We start from the raw sequence: 17,623 nt of genomic DNA on the forward strand, positions 1-17,623 counted from the left end.
GACGGACGAAAAAAGAGCAGAATTTTTATACATTTTTGGTAAATTATTCATTTCGGCGTAATTTCCGCCAATGAATTATGCAAAATGACTAAATTCGAGGACCCGAGGGCGCAGTTTTTGGGCGGGGTCGCGTCCACCAGATGAGCTCGGCATGCACAACATGGCGTGCCTGGAGGCAATTCGGTCCGATATCGCACTTGAAACAGGCAATTTTTCGATTAAGATATTTCGCTCGGCTGACCCCGCGCATAATTCTCCTCCCTGATATGCACCTTAATCACACACACAGAGGGAATGATTATGCAGCTGCTGACTCACTCCATGCATATTAATGAGCAATTTTACAACATCAGGAGCTGAATTAAAAATGTGCAATATTGTTATGCACGGCATGGAAACCACGAATGCTGTTCAATATTAAACAAAATTCTTGTGGCTTTGAAAATTATTAAATAATATTTCAAAATGTGGGAAAAATAAGTAAAAATAACGAAAATTTTCCTCTTTTATCAAAATGAAACAAAATTATTCAATATTGCAGCAACAAATATAATTTGTGAAACTTCAAGTATTGATTTTGCAGCACTCGACTGTGAAGAGTTTATTTACGGCTCGAAACCGCCATTTTTGTGAATTGGTTTGCGATCGAAGAGTTCGCGGAAAGTTGCTCGGGAGCAAAAAGCGAGAGTATCTCTGTGGCGGCGTTGTTTGGCATATCATTTGCTTCAGGATGGAGGAAAATCGAAGAGTGATAACAATGCCATTAGGTCTCGAGCCTGCCTCGCTAAAAACGGGCGTTTCTTCAGCCGGCGGGAGGCGCGCGATAGCAAAGAGCAGCGTAATGTCATGTGTAAATTTGGGCAATACACGTTTACGAGTTTGATAGCGAATGCGCTGAAAATAATTCCGCCTAATGGTGTCACTCGCTCGCCCCGCGCGCACTAAAGTTTTATGTCTCTCTAGCGCAATTACGCTCCTTTCTGTATTGACAGAGGATGCGAATCGCTGTAAATACACATTCAGCGCCAAAGAATAAATAAATAAGTTTTTGTACACAAGTTTCATTCACATTCAAAGTTTGTTCCCCGAGCAGTGATAAAAGCGAGCAAACTTTTTGATTGTCTGCCTGCAACGTGGATGACGGACGAGTTTAAAATATTAAATTACACTTTCCGTGAGCGGCGTATATAAATTCAAGCAATAAACTCATCGCTTTTGGGATTTGCGCAAAAACGCCGAGAGTTGCAAGTAAAAAGAGACGAGCCAGGCATCAGATTTAGGCAAAGCTCTTTGACAAAAAGCTCTTTTCGGACGAATCACGTTTCAATAAAAACGGGGGAAAAACTCCGATCTAAAGACCTTTGATCTCTATTTTTTTCCCAACCTTTTTGTTCCAGTTTTTGAAATGAAAGTGATAAAAAAAAATACTCTTTTTAATTAAACTACCAATTTATTTTCTTTTTTAAAAGAAAAATAATTAATATAAAATAATGCGTATGACTTTAATTGATTTCTGCATCATTATCATTTATATATTGGTTCATAAAATACCCAATTAATCAGAAATTTGATTATATTTTTCAAATTCCAAAATGGCCGCCGGGAAAAAAATTAAGGTTTGCCAAAACTGCTGCCAAATTTATTCTAGTTAAGGATTTTTCAATTTTCTTTCAGGGAGGTTAAAGCTAATAAACCAAAAGGTATCTTTCTTAATGGTCACCAATTTTGTAGGTCACTGACCCTGACAAAAAGTCAATTACTAAGTTTCATGCCCCTTGAAAATAGAAAATCTGACTTAAAAAAAATAAAGTAGCCAAAAGATGTCTTTCAGTTTTCAAGTTTACTAATTTTAATTTTCCTTTAACAATTAAGTTGTTTAAAAAATATTAATAATTTAAAATTAGAAAATGAGGCATTTTTAACATATTTCTGTCCAATTGAGTAGGTTTTATTGAACTCCATCAAAAATAGAGGAATTCAAAATAAATTTTGTTTCCTTTAAATCTGGCTAAGGCATCAAGTATGGAGTGCGATAATAAGAGTTCGCGATGCCCACACATGCATGGAAATGGAAACTTTGTATGCAGCAGGAGATTTCACTGCATTTTACTGCAGACATATTTTCCGTACGTCTCATTGTATTTCACTCTCGGCCGGTGCAAACAAAAACAATTGCGGACAAAGTGAGTCGCTCTTGCATAATGGGAGCGCACAGAGATTAATCTCAGAATTTGCATCCACGAGAGCGAGAGAAGCGCTGCTTTTTATCCCTCTGCGGTCTGCATAAAGGAACAAGAGTAAAGAAGTGGTTTTATGGAAGTGTGGCCGTATCAGTGGGAGGTGCGCGCGGCAATAAAAACGAATCATCGCTTTGTCCCTGCCAGCAACAAACTCATATAAATTTACACTCGCCCGAGCGACACAATTTTCCCTTGTCATAATTTTCCACCAAAATTTCATGCAACGTTCAACTTGCTTTTCGTTGCCAAATGATGGAAATCCTCGAATGTTTTCCTTTTGAAAGAGCGGTGAAAGTTGACAGCCGATAATTAAATCCTTTTTACGCTGCACCGAGAGCAATTAAAGCTCAGGCATGAAATATGCATCGGCAGAGCCCTCGAATGGAGTGGACGCGTCACTTTGTTAATAATGAGCACGTCATGATCACAACCCACCACTTTTGAGTTTAATTGAAAGAGAAATCCGCTTAATCAGTTGATGAATTATTCGAAAAGTGCTTTTCATCGGCATAGGTGCGAGTTAAATGGGTCAGTGAATTATAAAAGAAAACGAGGCAAAATTGTTTTCGACAGCCGAGATCGCGTCATATCGTTTATTTGTCCCTTTCAGTGCGTCAAGCATATAAAACGCTGTCAACATTGCTCGGCTGCAGAAATAACGCAAAACTATAAAAGTATATCAGCTGGAAAAATGGACTTGTCTTTCCTTTTTATGGCGCGCGGAAAAGGAATGATTTTTCTTGTAAGACGCACACGCGATATCACCACTTTAAGCAAAGCGAAATTTATCTAATTTTTTGCTGCTTTATTTATTAGTCTACTTTGCGGAATGTCTCGTGAGTGCTCCATTCTGAAGGGTAATTTATTTATACAATTTCTTGTCAAGAAGTTTAAAAGAGCCAAATATTATTTACGTCAAGGATGAGACCAAAAAATTTACATTAATCATAAACTTCTAGACGCTTCAAACTTTCCACATAAATAAATAAAAATTGGAATAAACTTCTATCTTAACAAACTTGCTGATTTTGGAAATTATGCAAAATTTAGCTACAAATCACAAATTATTTGTGCACACTTCTTACGTCTGACGTTGTTAATTAAAATTTAACGATTCCGCAAAGTCTCGTGCTTTCCTTTCACACAAGACATGAGTACTTTGTTTGATATTCATGGGTGTGTATCCCGTGGCACCAGGTCCGTTGAGCAGCGCGATGTGTTAATTAAATTTGGCCGCTCTCGACGCTCGTCCTCTCTCTCTCCGTATTCGTATAGGCAAGCACGTGGGCTCATCATCCGAATCCTTCCTCTCTCTCTCCGCAGGCCAACGCATGCCTGGAATACTGGCAGAAACTTGAACTATCCTATTGTCCCGTCTGCTTTGTGTATTCTCATTATTATTCACTTACCGCGCGCAAGCACGGCATGCCGATGAATATTCTATTGCCTGTGTGAGGATCGCGCGCGCGGCCCAACCAAAGACATTATGTAAACAAACATCATAAAAAGCATTAAAAATTTCCAGCGTTGTAATTTCGGCACTCGGATTTATATCTTCTCTCTTCGGGCTGCCGGCTTGAATTTTAATTTTTCCTCCAACCGATGGAAATCTCTAAAAAATTTGTCTCCCCACGGGCGAGTAAATTAAAAAATGAAAGATGATTTTGTTATTATTTTCCTTGCAGAGGAAGGAAATTTCTTATTTAAATAAAAAAAAAAAGCAAAGAGCCACCTGCGAACTTGGTTCGAAACCACTTACTTTTATATGTATTTTCACTGCGCGGGGATATAATTGATGGGACAGGTAAATTGAATCAACTGCTGAATTCAAGTTCTCGCGAGACCACCGCGCATTTAAACGGGTGTGGCGAAACGAGAAAAATGAAAGAAGCCCGAGAGGCACAGCGCATTTCCCTCGGGTTTTCTTCTTAATAACAGAAGCAGCACTAAATAAACTTAATAACAGCCGCGGCGAGGTGACCACGGGCGAGATCAAGATGGATCGGTTCGCCGACCTCCGTCCGGCCAGCACGGCCAACACACGTGTCACTCGCCCCTTGTTTCCGAGCTCCAATTACTGCGCAAGATATAACAATGCTCGGCATCAGCTAGGAATTCCATCTTCAGATGCCACTCAACATCAAATCAAATTATTTCTTTCGTTGGTTTGCTTTTATTTTGCTTTGGAATTTTTGGAAGCGAACCAAAAAGCACGAATCATTATAAAGAAAATAGATCTGAAAAATATCAATCATCATGAAAAATTGTACAAATGGAGACAAAAACAGGACAAATGTCATGATAATTCGTGCCCACCATAGGGGCACAGTCCGCGCATGCCCTTCCCGCCAAACAATATGGCCGCCGCTGTTTACCATTTTTCTTATGTTTACTAAAACTGCTGCCAAATTCCTTAAGTTGAAGATTTTCTAATTTTCTCGGTCAGAGGTTGGAGCTAATGAACCAAGGCATCTTTTCTTCGTGTGACCAAGTTTATAGGTCAAAGGTCATTGACCCTGGCAAGTGTTAAAAATCCAATGTTTTTTGCCCCTTGAAAATAGGCAGATTGACCAAAAATCGGAGATAACCAAAAGATAAAGCCATGTCATTTTACATGTGAGCTCAAATTTTCAATTTCTTTGAACAATTCGTTTATAGAAAATTTCATTAATAAGCGTTCAAAAGATTGAAAATTATCTGGTCCCATGAATTAAAATGGGAAAAAGGCCTTTATTCAAAAATTTTGAAAATAATTGAGTAGGTTTCATTGAATTCCATTCGAATTTGAAAAATTTTAAAAGCTTTCTGTGATAATTGAGTCAAATTTTATTGTGTAAATTTGGCGAATCCAAAATATTTGCTCTCCGCTTAAATACCAAAGGCTTTTTTACCAGACAAAGGGATAATTTCCCCACATAAAAGAAGTCGCTTGGAATTGCAAATTTTTTAGAATTAAATTTGAAAAGCGCATGCAAATGGGCCTTTGTTTGTATGTGCTTGTGTGTGCGTTTTGGCGTTTTCATTCCCAGAGGACGCGAAGAGGCCACTTGAATTAATTAAGTAAATTTGCCGTGTGTCCGTGTCTGTCCCACTTGCCTTTCTCTCCAAATTGCATAATTGCGCGGGGCGAGCGAATGGGATCAATGATGCATTTCCTGTGCACGAGACACAAAGAAAACACCATCTTTTCACAGAGGACGAGACGAGTGCATGATACGGGGGGAGAACAAAACCGAAATTGATTAACGCACTTAGCGCTGCGCCAGGCATGCAGGCAGGTTAAATGATAACAAATGGAATAAATTATTTAAATTGAGAGAATCCGTCCCTCCTAGGCGCGATAACAAAACGCGCCGGCAATTTCTCATCTTTCATTACACAAAACGTGAATACATATTTAAAATTGAAAAACGGGTTTGTGCATCCAGGGCAATAAATTCAACAAAATGATAATAATAGTTTGTATAATTTCCAAGCTCGTTCATTGCGCGATGAATTATATTTAAAATAATTTCCGAGAGCAGCTCGAATGAATCAGCCGCTGTCATATTAGCATTATCGCATTCATGAGTATGAATATGGCGAGGAAGAGTGGCCATGTTAGGTGCCTCGACAAACAGGTCTGCACTGGCATTATAAAATTATAAAAGTGGTGCTGCCGCCCCTCTTGTTATATGTTCGACGAAAGGGTTCCAGTTTCCGAGTACCAGTGCCGCACCAAAGAAAGAAAGAATAATATTATTGCACACATGTACGCGGCGAGGGCATTATTAACTCCTCGTGTTACTAATGCGATTATAATAACCACTGTCGACTGTAATTTGAGATTGTAAAATGCAGAACAGACAGAGCAGGCCACTTTTTGCTTGTTTCGGCAGGAAGTATATTATATTATGGCAAAGGGGAAAAGAAGTTTTGAAGTACAATAAAGTACGTTTTAATATCGTCAATCGAATGATGATAAATCACAGAACACGAAACAAATTCATCTGATTAATTTATTGGTAAATATTATAGATTTTAATTTTCCATTTTAGCATAAAAATTATTTCAATTTTCAAATTAAACAAGCAAAGAATTTAGTCAATAAAATGTAATTTAAAATTTAAGTGTGTAATTTTTTACTAAATATTGAACAATAATTAATTATAATTTCATTTAAAACAGTGATAAAATATTGTAAAGAATTAAAAAAAAACTTTAATTTATCTTATAGGGACATTTTCATGTTGCCCAAGGCTGCGTTTTTTTTCTTTTCTTAAAAACACAAACGCCATTTCGCCTAAATAAACGCCGGCAGGGTTGTTGTTCATGCGTATGCTCTTTTTGGCCAAAGTTGTTGGCGCAGTCTCGGGGCAGAATGCTTTAGCACGAGTTAAAAACAAAAACATCAGAATGCTGCGCCGCCCGCCTTGTTTTCTCGCGCAAAATTTCTTCCGCGCAAACTTTTATACACAGAATTCCCTCGGCAGCAACAAAGGCATAAAAAAAAGAAAGAATTTCTGCTCAACTTATCGTCGGCGATAAAAACGGACGAGAGAGGACATCGATAAAAGCACTCAATAAAAATATCGAATTGTCGTCATCGCGGCGGTGAATTGAAAATTGAAACGCGCGTTTTTTTCTCCTGCCTCGTTTAACCCTTTCGTGCCGCGCTGGGAAAATTCTCAAGGTGCTTTATTTTTAGGATAATGGACACCCGTGTGAGTTGTAAATATGAGAATGAAACAACCAGACACGCCTTTCTTCATAATTTACACTCTTGATTATTTTTTACGCCGCACCTGAATTATTAATGAAAAGAAAAACTGGCGAAATTACAAAGTCACACGCTTACTTTTTATATGAATTAAATTTCTTGTTTGCTTTTAAAACGCTCACTTTTTTGCTCTGCCGGTCACGCCTGAATGCGATGCAATTAAATAATTAAGATAAAAACGAAATACACCGAAATTTTTATTATCTGGGGGAGAAAATCGCTTGACCTAGTAATTATAATTGCTCTCCTGGCGTCAACGATTGCTTTTTCATAGGAAATTATTTCGTGGCAGGAAGTTGTATAAAAATTGAGTTGCATGACTTCAAAAGTGAATTATTTTCCACAATTCTGGCTTTTCATGAAGCGGAAAGGTTGAAAAACTCTTTAAAATTATATTTCGCCTCCTTTCCAACTTGAGGAAATAATTTCCTTTTCAATTCTCGCACCTGTCCGCGCTGACGGGGATGATCATTAATTGCAGGCGGCACTAGTTATTTTTTTTCTTTCCTCCCTTCAATAATAATTCATAGCGCTCTCGCCCCACTTGGCAGCTTTATTATCGTCATCAGCGTGGGCGCGCTGCGGATTGAAAGGATAAATCATCCTCTCAGGACAGCATCCGTTCACAATTTATTACGCAAGCTAATTTAAAATTCCATATATATTATTCCCCAAAATATAATGGAGAAGAGGTTTTTTTTCATCCTAATAAGCTTATTTAAAAAAAAAAAGTATGTTTGCCTCTCTTTTTTTTATATACGAGTCACGACTTTTTTGATCCAGAGTGATTGTAACTTCGAGTCCTTGAATTGCGGTGGCCACGAACCGTAATGAGAAGCGAGCCAGACAGTCTGTGTAGCCGTAATAATGGTAATGGCGGCGCAGACAGACCAAAATTTTCTGCTGCTTTTTTGCGGGGAAATTTACACGGCTCAAAAGACTGCGCCAGAGGGTTGTTCAATCTTCGGCAATGCAGCGCCAGATAATTATCCGCTGCTCCCTTGGGAGGTTTGAAGCGACACGGATTTCCTTACGTAACCCCGATTCAAAATTGGAAAATCTGCACAAATTTCAAATTGTTGCTGTTTTTTTTTTTAATGAGAATGAGTTTTAACTGAAAAAAGCAAATTTTGAAGTAAAAAGTTGATATTATTTTAAATTTAAAACCTTTCTTTTATATTATTTAGTTCAAACATAGGGGAATATTTTTAATTATTTATTAGATTATTTTACTTTTTTACTAATTTAGAAATATTTCTTCTCAATTTCATTTATTTTCTTAAAATCTTCATTTTTTGCGCAAATTTATTGATTTTTAAAAATAATGGTGCTGAAACCAGGTGGCTTAAGGAAATGTGGTGGCCGATATGATGTATAAGCACAGCCTCTCCTTCAAAGAGAGTTTATCTCTCATACCTGCGCTTATGAGAGGATACAAATTACTCTGGCTGGCTTTTGATTCGCCCGAGCCAGCGCCAGACGGAAAGAGGAAGGCGCGCTTCGGCAAAAAAGTCTCTTGCTTCTTTTTTATTTCGCGCATTGTCTGCCGCCGCTTTTTATTATTTGCAGCACATCTCATTTGTGCGCGTCGCCATTGTGTGTGTGTCAACCGGTTCGGTCGCCGCCCGAGGCGATCCCGCGAGGACCGAAATTAATTAAAGGACTTTTGCATGATTTATCGCCTTCTTTTTTTCTTCAAAAACGTGCGTCGTTGTTGTTGTATAATTTGTGCAGCCCTGGATTTATATAATAAAATTTTAGAGCCGTAAATTGGAGCTATCTCTGGAGGGCATCTCTCGGAATGCTGTAAAATCTGTAACAAGAGAGCCCAAAAATCTCCTCTTGATTCGATCGAAACAAAAAAGATCATCCGAGGTTCTTCACCTGAAAGAAGAAAACGAATTTACCAAAAAACCAAAGATATTTTCTTTTGATATTTGAACAGGACGTTTCTGAAAGCAGCAGCCACTTGTTTTTTGCATCACTTTTGAGTCTGGCTGGTTTTGTCCTACATAGTTCTGGTCTGCTCTGCCGTTTCAAGAGTGCTTTGTCTGGCGCGAATAGAGAAGCAAAAAACTGCTGCTCACAAAGAGACGCTTTTGCATGCTCGCGTTTTGTTCCACGTCTTCATCATACAAAACGTGTGGTGTTTCTTTCCGTGCACTTGACACTATTTTCTGCGAGCCGCCAACACGCCTTATTCGACGACGAGTTGACCCCGGCGACGCTGAAAACCTGTTACTCAAGACTGCATCTTCCAGCCAATCTGCCAATGAACTCGGCTGACGTAACGCGACTCGAACTCATGCGTGTAACAAGCAAGTCTGCGTGGAAATGAAAATAATTAAAAAGAAGAAGTAAAGTTGCAGCCTGGAGGAATTAAGGGGAGTGGTGGCGGCCGATAGTGTAATTTTACTCCTTTATAAGGTTGTAAAAACGAAATGCTCACGCTGGTGGCGGCTGATAAATTTTCCAACGCCTCTCATTCAAACCTTAACAATTTTATGCGTGTTGATAATTACACCGGATTTTCTCCAAGAAGACAGAATTCAAGAGACTAGGGGCATAACTGCGTCTTTTGGTTTTTAGTTAATGAGGAAACATGGATGATTTCTTCAAATTAAATATCACCTTTCACGTTTAAAAGGTATTTCTGTCTCAGGCAATTGAAATTTGGAAATATTTTGCTCTGGATATGAGAATTGAGTTGTTATTTTCGTCAGATTGAGAAAAAACTTTAGCTTTTCGTCATTGGTGGCGCTGCGAACGCTGACTTTGGCAAAATCAGCGATTGCAGCGCCTCCAACGACCAAAAGCTGAGGATTTTGATCAAATTGACGGAAATACTCTTATTTTTTCACCTGAATAAGGTTTTCTTGAGAGTTTTCACATAGTTTTTTTTACAAGTTATAATATAAATTAAGCGATCTCTTTCTGATTAAAGAAGTTTAAATCATTGGAGTAAGTTTTTGAGAAACTATTTTTCCCATCTTTATTTATTCATTTTCCAGGAAATTTATTTTCTACTTGTATAAATTTAAACATTTCAGAGCGTGTTTGTGACAGAAGTGGAGGCAGGCTGACGTTTTCACAATTCGTTATGAGGATTAAAAGCAAGGCTTGGCTGCTCGCGTCGTGTTATGTTGATTGAAACAATCCTTTTTATCGCGAGGGGGCTTAACTCCGTTTCATTTGTTTAGTTAAAACGACGGATTTAACGCAGAATTTATTCCACGTGAATATACAAAATACCGCAGCAGCCAAGGGTGTCTCCTATGCATATGCATGGCGCGCTTTTTTCCACCCCGAGAGACAGAGAAGAAAATCAATATTGAGAGAGAGTGCGAGATCAAGCGGAGCGTGCCGAGGACACTCTGGATGGATCTCTTTCCTTTGCATCCTTTCGTGCGTGAATCCACTAATTAAAAGCAAACACGCCGCCGCTTTTTTTAGCTTTTTATCCCTTTCAAAACGCCGGCAATTTCAATCCGCACAAAACACAGAGAGACAAACTGGAATTGTCACATTTTTCCCGACTCGGAATTAACGATGTTTTTATTATCTCTTGTTTATCTCTGGGCGCTGTCACAAGCCTTCGGAAATAATGCACCTGCACGTCTCGCTTCTTATCTCGTCGAGAATCTCGTCGTTTTTCTCACCGACAATAATGAGCCATAAAATAAGATTACTCGTGCTGGTAAATCTCAATTTCCAACCAACTCCACTTTTAATAAACAAACTTTATATCAAGTTTGCAGCGGCTACTGATGCCCTTTTAATATCACGGCCAGACTCGTTTATCTTTTTGAAAAGGGTAAATGAAATTCTCTTTAAATGAAAAGACCGTCCAAATGAAGATGAGATCAAGGCAAAAACATTAAAGGACTTTTGCGAAAACAACATCCGCTTTTGACATTCATGTGCGTTTCGCATTTTCAGCAGACAAAAAGCAGCTTTCAGTGCGTGTTGCCCTTTTATATCACTGCTTGACCACAGTTGAGCGTTTTTTTTTTTTTTTTTGCTCAAACACGCACAGAGAGAGAGAACGAAATTTCGTAATGGTCTTCGGGTTTCCTCCCGGAAAGCAAGTTTATTTGCCCAGAAGGGTGGAAGGATTTGAAACATGCGTCGTTTGTGTGGAGGAAAAGGGCCGATCGGAGAGAAAAAAAATGTTGCTCAAGTGGAATGGAAAAATGGTATTAGCTTGATTGGGTGGGCCCGGCGATCGATTTTCTTGCCAAAGAATGTTTCCAATTTGCACAGAATTATTTGCATAGTAGGAGAAATTCAATTTCTGCGGCGCCAATTAGCCCAGGGCCATATTTTACCCAAATTACAAGTCAAGAAAGTCTCTTCTTAATATTTGCACTGCGGACGCGGGTCGGGGCGATGGCGTTTCTATGGAAACCCTTCCAGTTAGGTGAAACCTAATAATCAACACCGCATCGGCACTTGCGAGCTGCCTTTTCTGCTCTACGTGCAGATGCAGGCCGGGTTCGGCGTGAAAGTGTCGCCTGGCATCTCATTACGTGGTGGCAACGCAGCAATTTCGCTCTGGCGAAATATCAAAATAATAATAATCAGCTTTCTCGACTCCAAAGTTGGAATCGCTGCGTTTTCCTCCGCATTTGGCTGAGGATTGCAAGTTGAAAGTGAAAAGGAATTTTATTTTGAAGTTGGTTAAAAGATTATATCAAATTTATTAAATAATTTAAATAAATAGAAAATTTCAATTTCTGGCAATAAATTTATAATTTTGTTTCTATTATTTAATAAATTAATCAAATTAATTGGTAATATTTCCCTATTTTTTGAACTTTTTCTCCTCAATGTTATCCACAACAACAAAAATCAGCAGAGCTGGTGACATAACATATGAAATATTTTTCTTCTTCTTTTCTCACGATTTCCTCAGCGGCGTTTTCCGCCTCTTTTTTCAATTGGGCGGCCTAAAAATTTCCGACTTTCTTCTTCATCCCCTCTGACGTGTTCAGCTTCAGCTGCGACGATGCCAGGCTCATTTTGTTATTCGGAAAGAAGGGTCGGAAAGTTTTGGCCATCCAACTAGTGCCGCCGTCAGTATCACACAGATTGGTCTCTCTGCCGCCGGAAAAACTTGTTTCGTACCAAAGAACGAAAGAAAGAAAGGAGGCAATGGTGCAGCAGAAGCTTCATCTTTTAGCAGTATCCATAGCCAAGATTGTTGCAAACTTTTTAACAACTGGACAGCAACAGCAGTGCCGGCAAAAACCAGAAAGAAAGAAATCCATCCAACAACTGACGGCGACGCCGGGCTTTGCTTTTTCCCCGTCTCACTTTTTTCCAGAAGAAAATCTCGCACTAATTCTTTCTGCGAATCCGTGATGAAGCAAAATAAAATTCAGGGCAAAAAATGAAATTATGGAGAATCTGGAGCTCGGCAAATGGCTCAAATACATCATTACAATTTGTGAATTTAAGCAAATAAAATTTGCATGCGATTTCATTTATAAAATAATTCATTTTGTATCTAATTTCTTAGTTATATTTTAATTATGATAAGTGACGGTTCTAATTTTTTTTAACTAAACATTTAGGTTTAATTTTAATATCTTTCTTCAATTTAAAATTTAAAAAGTGTAAAAATTTGTACTTACATAATCGGTGAATTCTGTGAGATCATGCAGGCTGATATTGTACACGATGTTTCTGAAACAGGGAAATTCACAATGAACAAAATGACAAGGAAATATTGTAAATTTTCCTTGAAATCAAAAACCTTCTCTTCAGAATTTACAGAAAATTCCTTTCCTGCAAATGTATCAAATGACGTGTGTTGCTCCGAGCCAAGATGTATAAGTGCGCGCGCGAAGCTTGTTTATAATTTATCTAATTAATTAACCAATTCATTAGCAACACCAGCGCTGATGAAACGCCCGCGCTCGCGACGAGGTTGAGATGCGATCATGATGGAAACACTCCCCTTTCGCATTAGCCAGATAAATTAGCTGGCGTGAATTCATGCTCGGCGGCAATTAATTCAAACTTTGCATCGCTACTTTTATCGGTGCGCAAATGAATGAAGTTGCAAAACGTCTGTCTCGGAATTTACGGAGGCGTAATTTGGCCGAGAATTATAATTGATCAAAATCCGTGTGAGCTAACGAGGCTCGATTCACAGCTTTGAAAATAAATATTGAATTATTCGTCATTATTCAATTTGGAGTGGCCTCTCGTGTGTTGGTTAATTACGGTGATGCGCGACCCTGCCGAGAGCTCTTTAATTATCGCGGCCGGACTCCTCTTTCAACCCTGTATGCTGCGGTGTGTATAAAATTGTACACATCAAAAAGTTCAGTGTGTTTATTAAAAGTTGATTAGCTCCGGTTTCAAAAGCAACTCGACTTTCATATGAAATAAATTTAATCCTTTGACGCCGACAAAGGCAGTATTGGATTTAAAAAAGAGAAGAGGATCTTTATTCTTTGCATTACACGCGGAGAGACGAACGCGGCACTTGAAGCCGAGATGCTTCGCAACTACAAATCACTCGAATGGCTCACAATAAGAAAGAAAGAGAGAAAGAGCCACGCCCAGCATTTTATGCTTCTTGCCAGCGCGCGGTATTGTTTCTGCGCCGCGCAGGTGATTGACTCGGGCCACACACAGCCTGCCCTGATTTTCACAGATAATCAGCCGCGCTCATTTGCATAGATTAGTGATTTAGCTAATCCGCCAGTTGTCGTAAAATTCGATCCGCCCAGTTTGTATTCTTTCACAAGTGCATACCATAGCCTTAAATAAACCACGTTGTTGTCTAATATAAAAAAATAAATTTAAATAAGTCTTTAAAACAGAATTAAACGAATAATTTCTAATTTCAATTGTTTTAAAACATTTGAATTCAAAAATGCTTTTGATACTGATGATGAGAGGCAAACAAATAAAAGTTGGAACAATCGTGGAGTGCCGATTATGGGCATCGGAGAGAGACTTGCGGCGGCGGCGGCGGCAGCTGAGCTGACAGTGCATTTTCACACGCGAGAGATTTTTCAATTGAAACAAAGCACTCGTTTTTTTTTATTCATTAGAGAGAATTTCCGTCGAGTTCAATGAAACATGAAAATGCGTCGGTTCGCAGCGGCGAGTATTTCTCATTGTTGGCCCGGCGGACTGTGCGCGTTTGAACTCGGTTTGGTCCATTGGTCTTTGAAATGCTGCAGCCGGTTTGCGTGTGATGAAAAAGAATCACACTAGCTCGATTTACACTAGAGAGAAAAACGCGCGCGGGTGTTGAGGTGTAAAAGCCAAACTCTTAAGACCCTCGCAATGTTTATGGACCAGATTTGGCCAGGCCGGTCGGCGTCCCTTTTACAAGGATAAATAAATCTCACGCAGCGCCGTGCAATCTGTTTGAATTGACCCTTTGTGATCGGAATAAATACACTTTCAGCCAACTGGAAAGAGAGCAGAACTACCCAAAAGTTTTATTAAGTCTGATTCTAAAAACACTTTTAGATTTTTATTAAATTTTAGTTTTTGAAGAATTTCATAGATTAAAATCTTCAAAAATCCAAAGCTTTTAACATTAATTTTTTAGATTTTATTCAATTACATAAAATTCAACAGGAGGAAGAATAATTTTGTGTTGAAGTTCAGGAGAATTTTTATATCTCTTTCACCAACATGAGGCCAACATTAATCTTTCGAGACCATATTAAGTTTTAATTTAAATTAGATAATTTTTGGCGACAAAAATTACAATAATTGTTTTTTCACATTTTCATTGATTTTTTAGCTCTAGCTCTAGGTGGAATCATTTTAGAGAAAAATGGTTCAAGGAAAAGTTGCAGATAATCTAATTTTGCACATGTTTTGTATTCAAGATTTTCTTCTAAATCCAAAGCGGCAAAAGTTATGATAGCGAGAAAGGTTGAAAAATGAGGTTTTCTTCTCTATATTTTATAAAACCTCGTTTTTGAACATTTCCTCTTTTATAACTCTTGTCGCTTTCGATTTACAAGAAAAGTTTAAATGCAAAAAGTGTGCAAAATTTAATTATCTACAACTTTTGTATGAAACATTTTTCTCTAAAATGTTTTCCAGAAGAGCTAGAGATAAAAAACCAATTAAAAATGTCAAACAATTGACCTTTGTTCAAACAATTGAAATATTTGGTTCCACAAATTGTCCGATTCAAGAAAACTTGGTTAGTTTATTTAGCGCTGATTAAATTTCCTATCGATTGCTGTTTGTCGCATGTCTTTACAAGAAACAGAAAAATTACTACGAAATTCAAAATACGCCAGTTTTTTTTTTCAAAATAATCTCAGAGAATGCATTATCAAATTTTAGACTAGCACAAATTATTCCAGGTTGAATGTTTTCTTTCTTGAATATCCACTGACGTCACATTGCGTCATTATCATTCAAAAAGCGTGGCTTGAAAAGAGAGTCGCTGGTGCTGGATCTTAACTCATTTTGTTTTCAGCCTCATCCCGACGGCACTCACGCAGGATTACAAAAGCGAATCCCCATCGTTCCGTCCTTCCTTCCTTCCTTATGCAAAATAGAGACCTCTCATAAATTATGTGTGAAATTTACGCAGCCAAAGTGACAACGAGAATGAAAACGGCGCGTGAAGAAAAAAAACTTGCGGTTGCTCTCTTGTTTTGTTTCTCATAAAAGTCTCCCTTTTCTGCGGATGATGGAAATTCATGCGCGCGGCGCCAGCAGATGAATATAAAAAACTTGGCCTGCACTTGTTTCGCAGGAGCAAAACTCAATATGGCTCGCAGCTATTGTTTGCCGAGCAAAGGAGAATACATAAAAAAGCATCTTTTTTTTCGCCGACGAGGAAACGGGAAAAGGGAAATTGCGTGACGCAAAATTGGATTTGCAACCACTTTGTGAAGGTGTCAAAATAAACTTGATAAAAAGCAGCGCAAAGAGAGATCGAGACGCGAATCCATTACGAGACATCTGCCGATGCAACCATGCATGCCAAAAATTATCCCTTCGGCCCAAGAGGTCGAGAAAGGCCCTTTTCAAGTGCCTGCTTCCTTTCCTCATTTGCCGAGTGAAGAGGCTTTTCGCTTGATCAGCAAATTTTTATACAGGGCAAAATGTTTCGGCGAAATTCGTTGCCCAGGGAGATGAAAAATTAATTATTTTTTCAAAGAATTGCAATTTATTGAGCAAAATCATTTCATTTTTTGGAGGAAAAGGAATTTGCCCAAATTGAGTTTCGATCTGGAAAGGATTTGTGTGGAAAAATTGGATTTGAGATATGCGACGTGCACAGCATGCGAGTTGACCCGCAAAAATCAAATTTTTGGCCCCGATTAAATCAGAAGAGCAAAGCATGCTCAACAACATTCCGTCTTTTTCTGCAGCTTAACTTTGCCGTTTTCTTTTTACATTGTTCTCCAGTTTCCAGCGAGAAGAGACAAGGGCGGAGATTTACCCGCCGACTTTTCCACCAGCAGCGCAAATAATAAGATAAATTTTTTACCCGCAGTCGGAAATAAATTCCGCTGCTCGCGAACAAATAAAGGAGCAGATGAAACTTTGTACGCGTCTGTGTGGCGTGCAAAAAGCGTCGCGTTTCAAAGTGACGCTGCAGCACAGCGCAGAGAGGAGCAAAAACCGCGACGCCACTTTTATTATTCTTAACAAGTGCCAAAAATTTACAATGTGTTTTCTGGGACGTCGTAAAATCCGGCAGAATTTTATCTGATTCGAAACTCCTGCCAAGTTCAAAAAACTTTCTTTCTGGAGCATGCAAAAATTAAAGAGTCGCCGTTGTCACGTACGAAAAAAGGACAAAGAGGAATTAATTTTATGTTAATGAACGCGCAGGGTTGGAGATTTCTCTGGTCCCAACAAGTTTCGATTGTGGGCCGAGGGCCAAAAATAAAGCGAGAGGGTGTTGCCGTGGTTGCCAAGCAACCAGAGCAATTCAATCCTGCAGGCTCAAACCTTTCTTTCATTATTCCCTCTTTTTTTTTTGTTATGCGTATCAATATCAAAAGGATTCTTTTGTATTCGTCATTTTGATACAAAACAAACTCGGTCCATTTTGTGGTCGCCGTAATTTCGTTTCTTTTGTGCCAAGAAACATTCCACCATCATCATTATTAGCGTTGTCGAGGCAACAAAAAATCTGATTGCGGCGCTGACCGGTGCATGTAATTTTTATAGCTTTAGGTAATAAAAGCACGATGGGAAATAAAACATTTTTTGTTGCCGCCGCTGACAATTTAATCTCATCCGGCGCTAAGCAAGGAAGGGCAATTCGGATTAGGCTTGAAGAGGCAAAGCCAGTTTCGCCAGATCTTCTCCCCCTGTAATAAAATCTCGCTTTCAATCACGATCTGAGACGTATCAAAGGGTTGTTCAAAGAGGAGCGTCAAAGGATAACTTGGATTGTTCCTTATAATTCAGCTTTATATAATTTTGGCATGAACGATAATTCAATTAATTTCTATTTAGTCACTTCATAACTCAAATTAGTTTGCGATAGTTCATTTCTAATTCAGTTTTGATTAATTTTAAAGTTTTATTACAAAATTCATAATTTCTGATATAATATTGGGCTAATTTCAGCATTTTATTTCTACAATTTTCATACAACTTGGAATAT

General features: G+C 38.5%; 1 protein-coding gene across 7 annotated transcripts in view; it reads right to left on the reverse strand.

Moving 5' to 3' along the window:
• Positions 1–17,623, reverse strand: part of LOC132195841 (semaphorin-1A-like) — a 90,648-nt gene that overhangs the window by 16,050 nt on the left and 56,975 nt on the right. For all 7 annotated transcript variants that reach the window (XR_009441694.1, XM_059618088.1, XM_059618089.1 and 4 more), the window contains exon 4: positions 12,636–12,687. Coding sequence is in view for 6 of the 7 variants with exons in the window: in XM_059618088.1 (XP_059474071.1) it covers positions 12,636–12,687 (52 nt within the window). In the remaining variant the exon portion in view is untranslated. The remainder of the gene's footprint in view (positions 1–12,635; positions 12,688–17,623) is intronic.

This window comes from Neocloeon triangulifer, unplaced genomic scaffold, assembly GCF_031216515.1.
Source record: "Neocloeon triangulifer isolate White Clay Creek 2 clone unplaced genomic scaffold, ASM3121651v1 ptg000011l, whole genome shotgun sequence".
In the NCBI taxonomy this organism is placed as follows: domain Eukaryota; kingdom Metazoa; phylum Arthropoda; class Insecta; order Ephemeroptera; family Baetidae; genus Neocloeon; species Neocloeon triangulifer.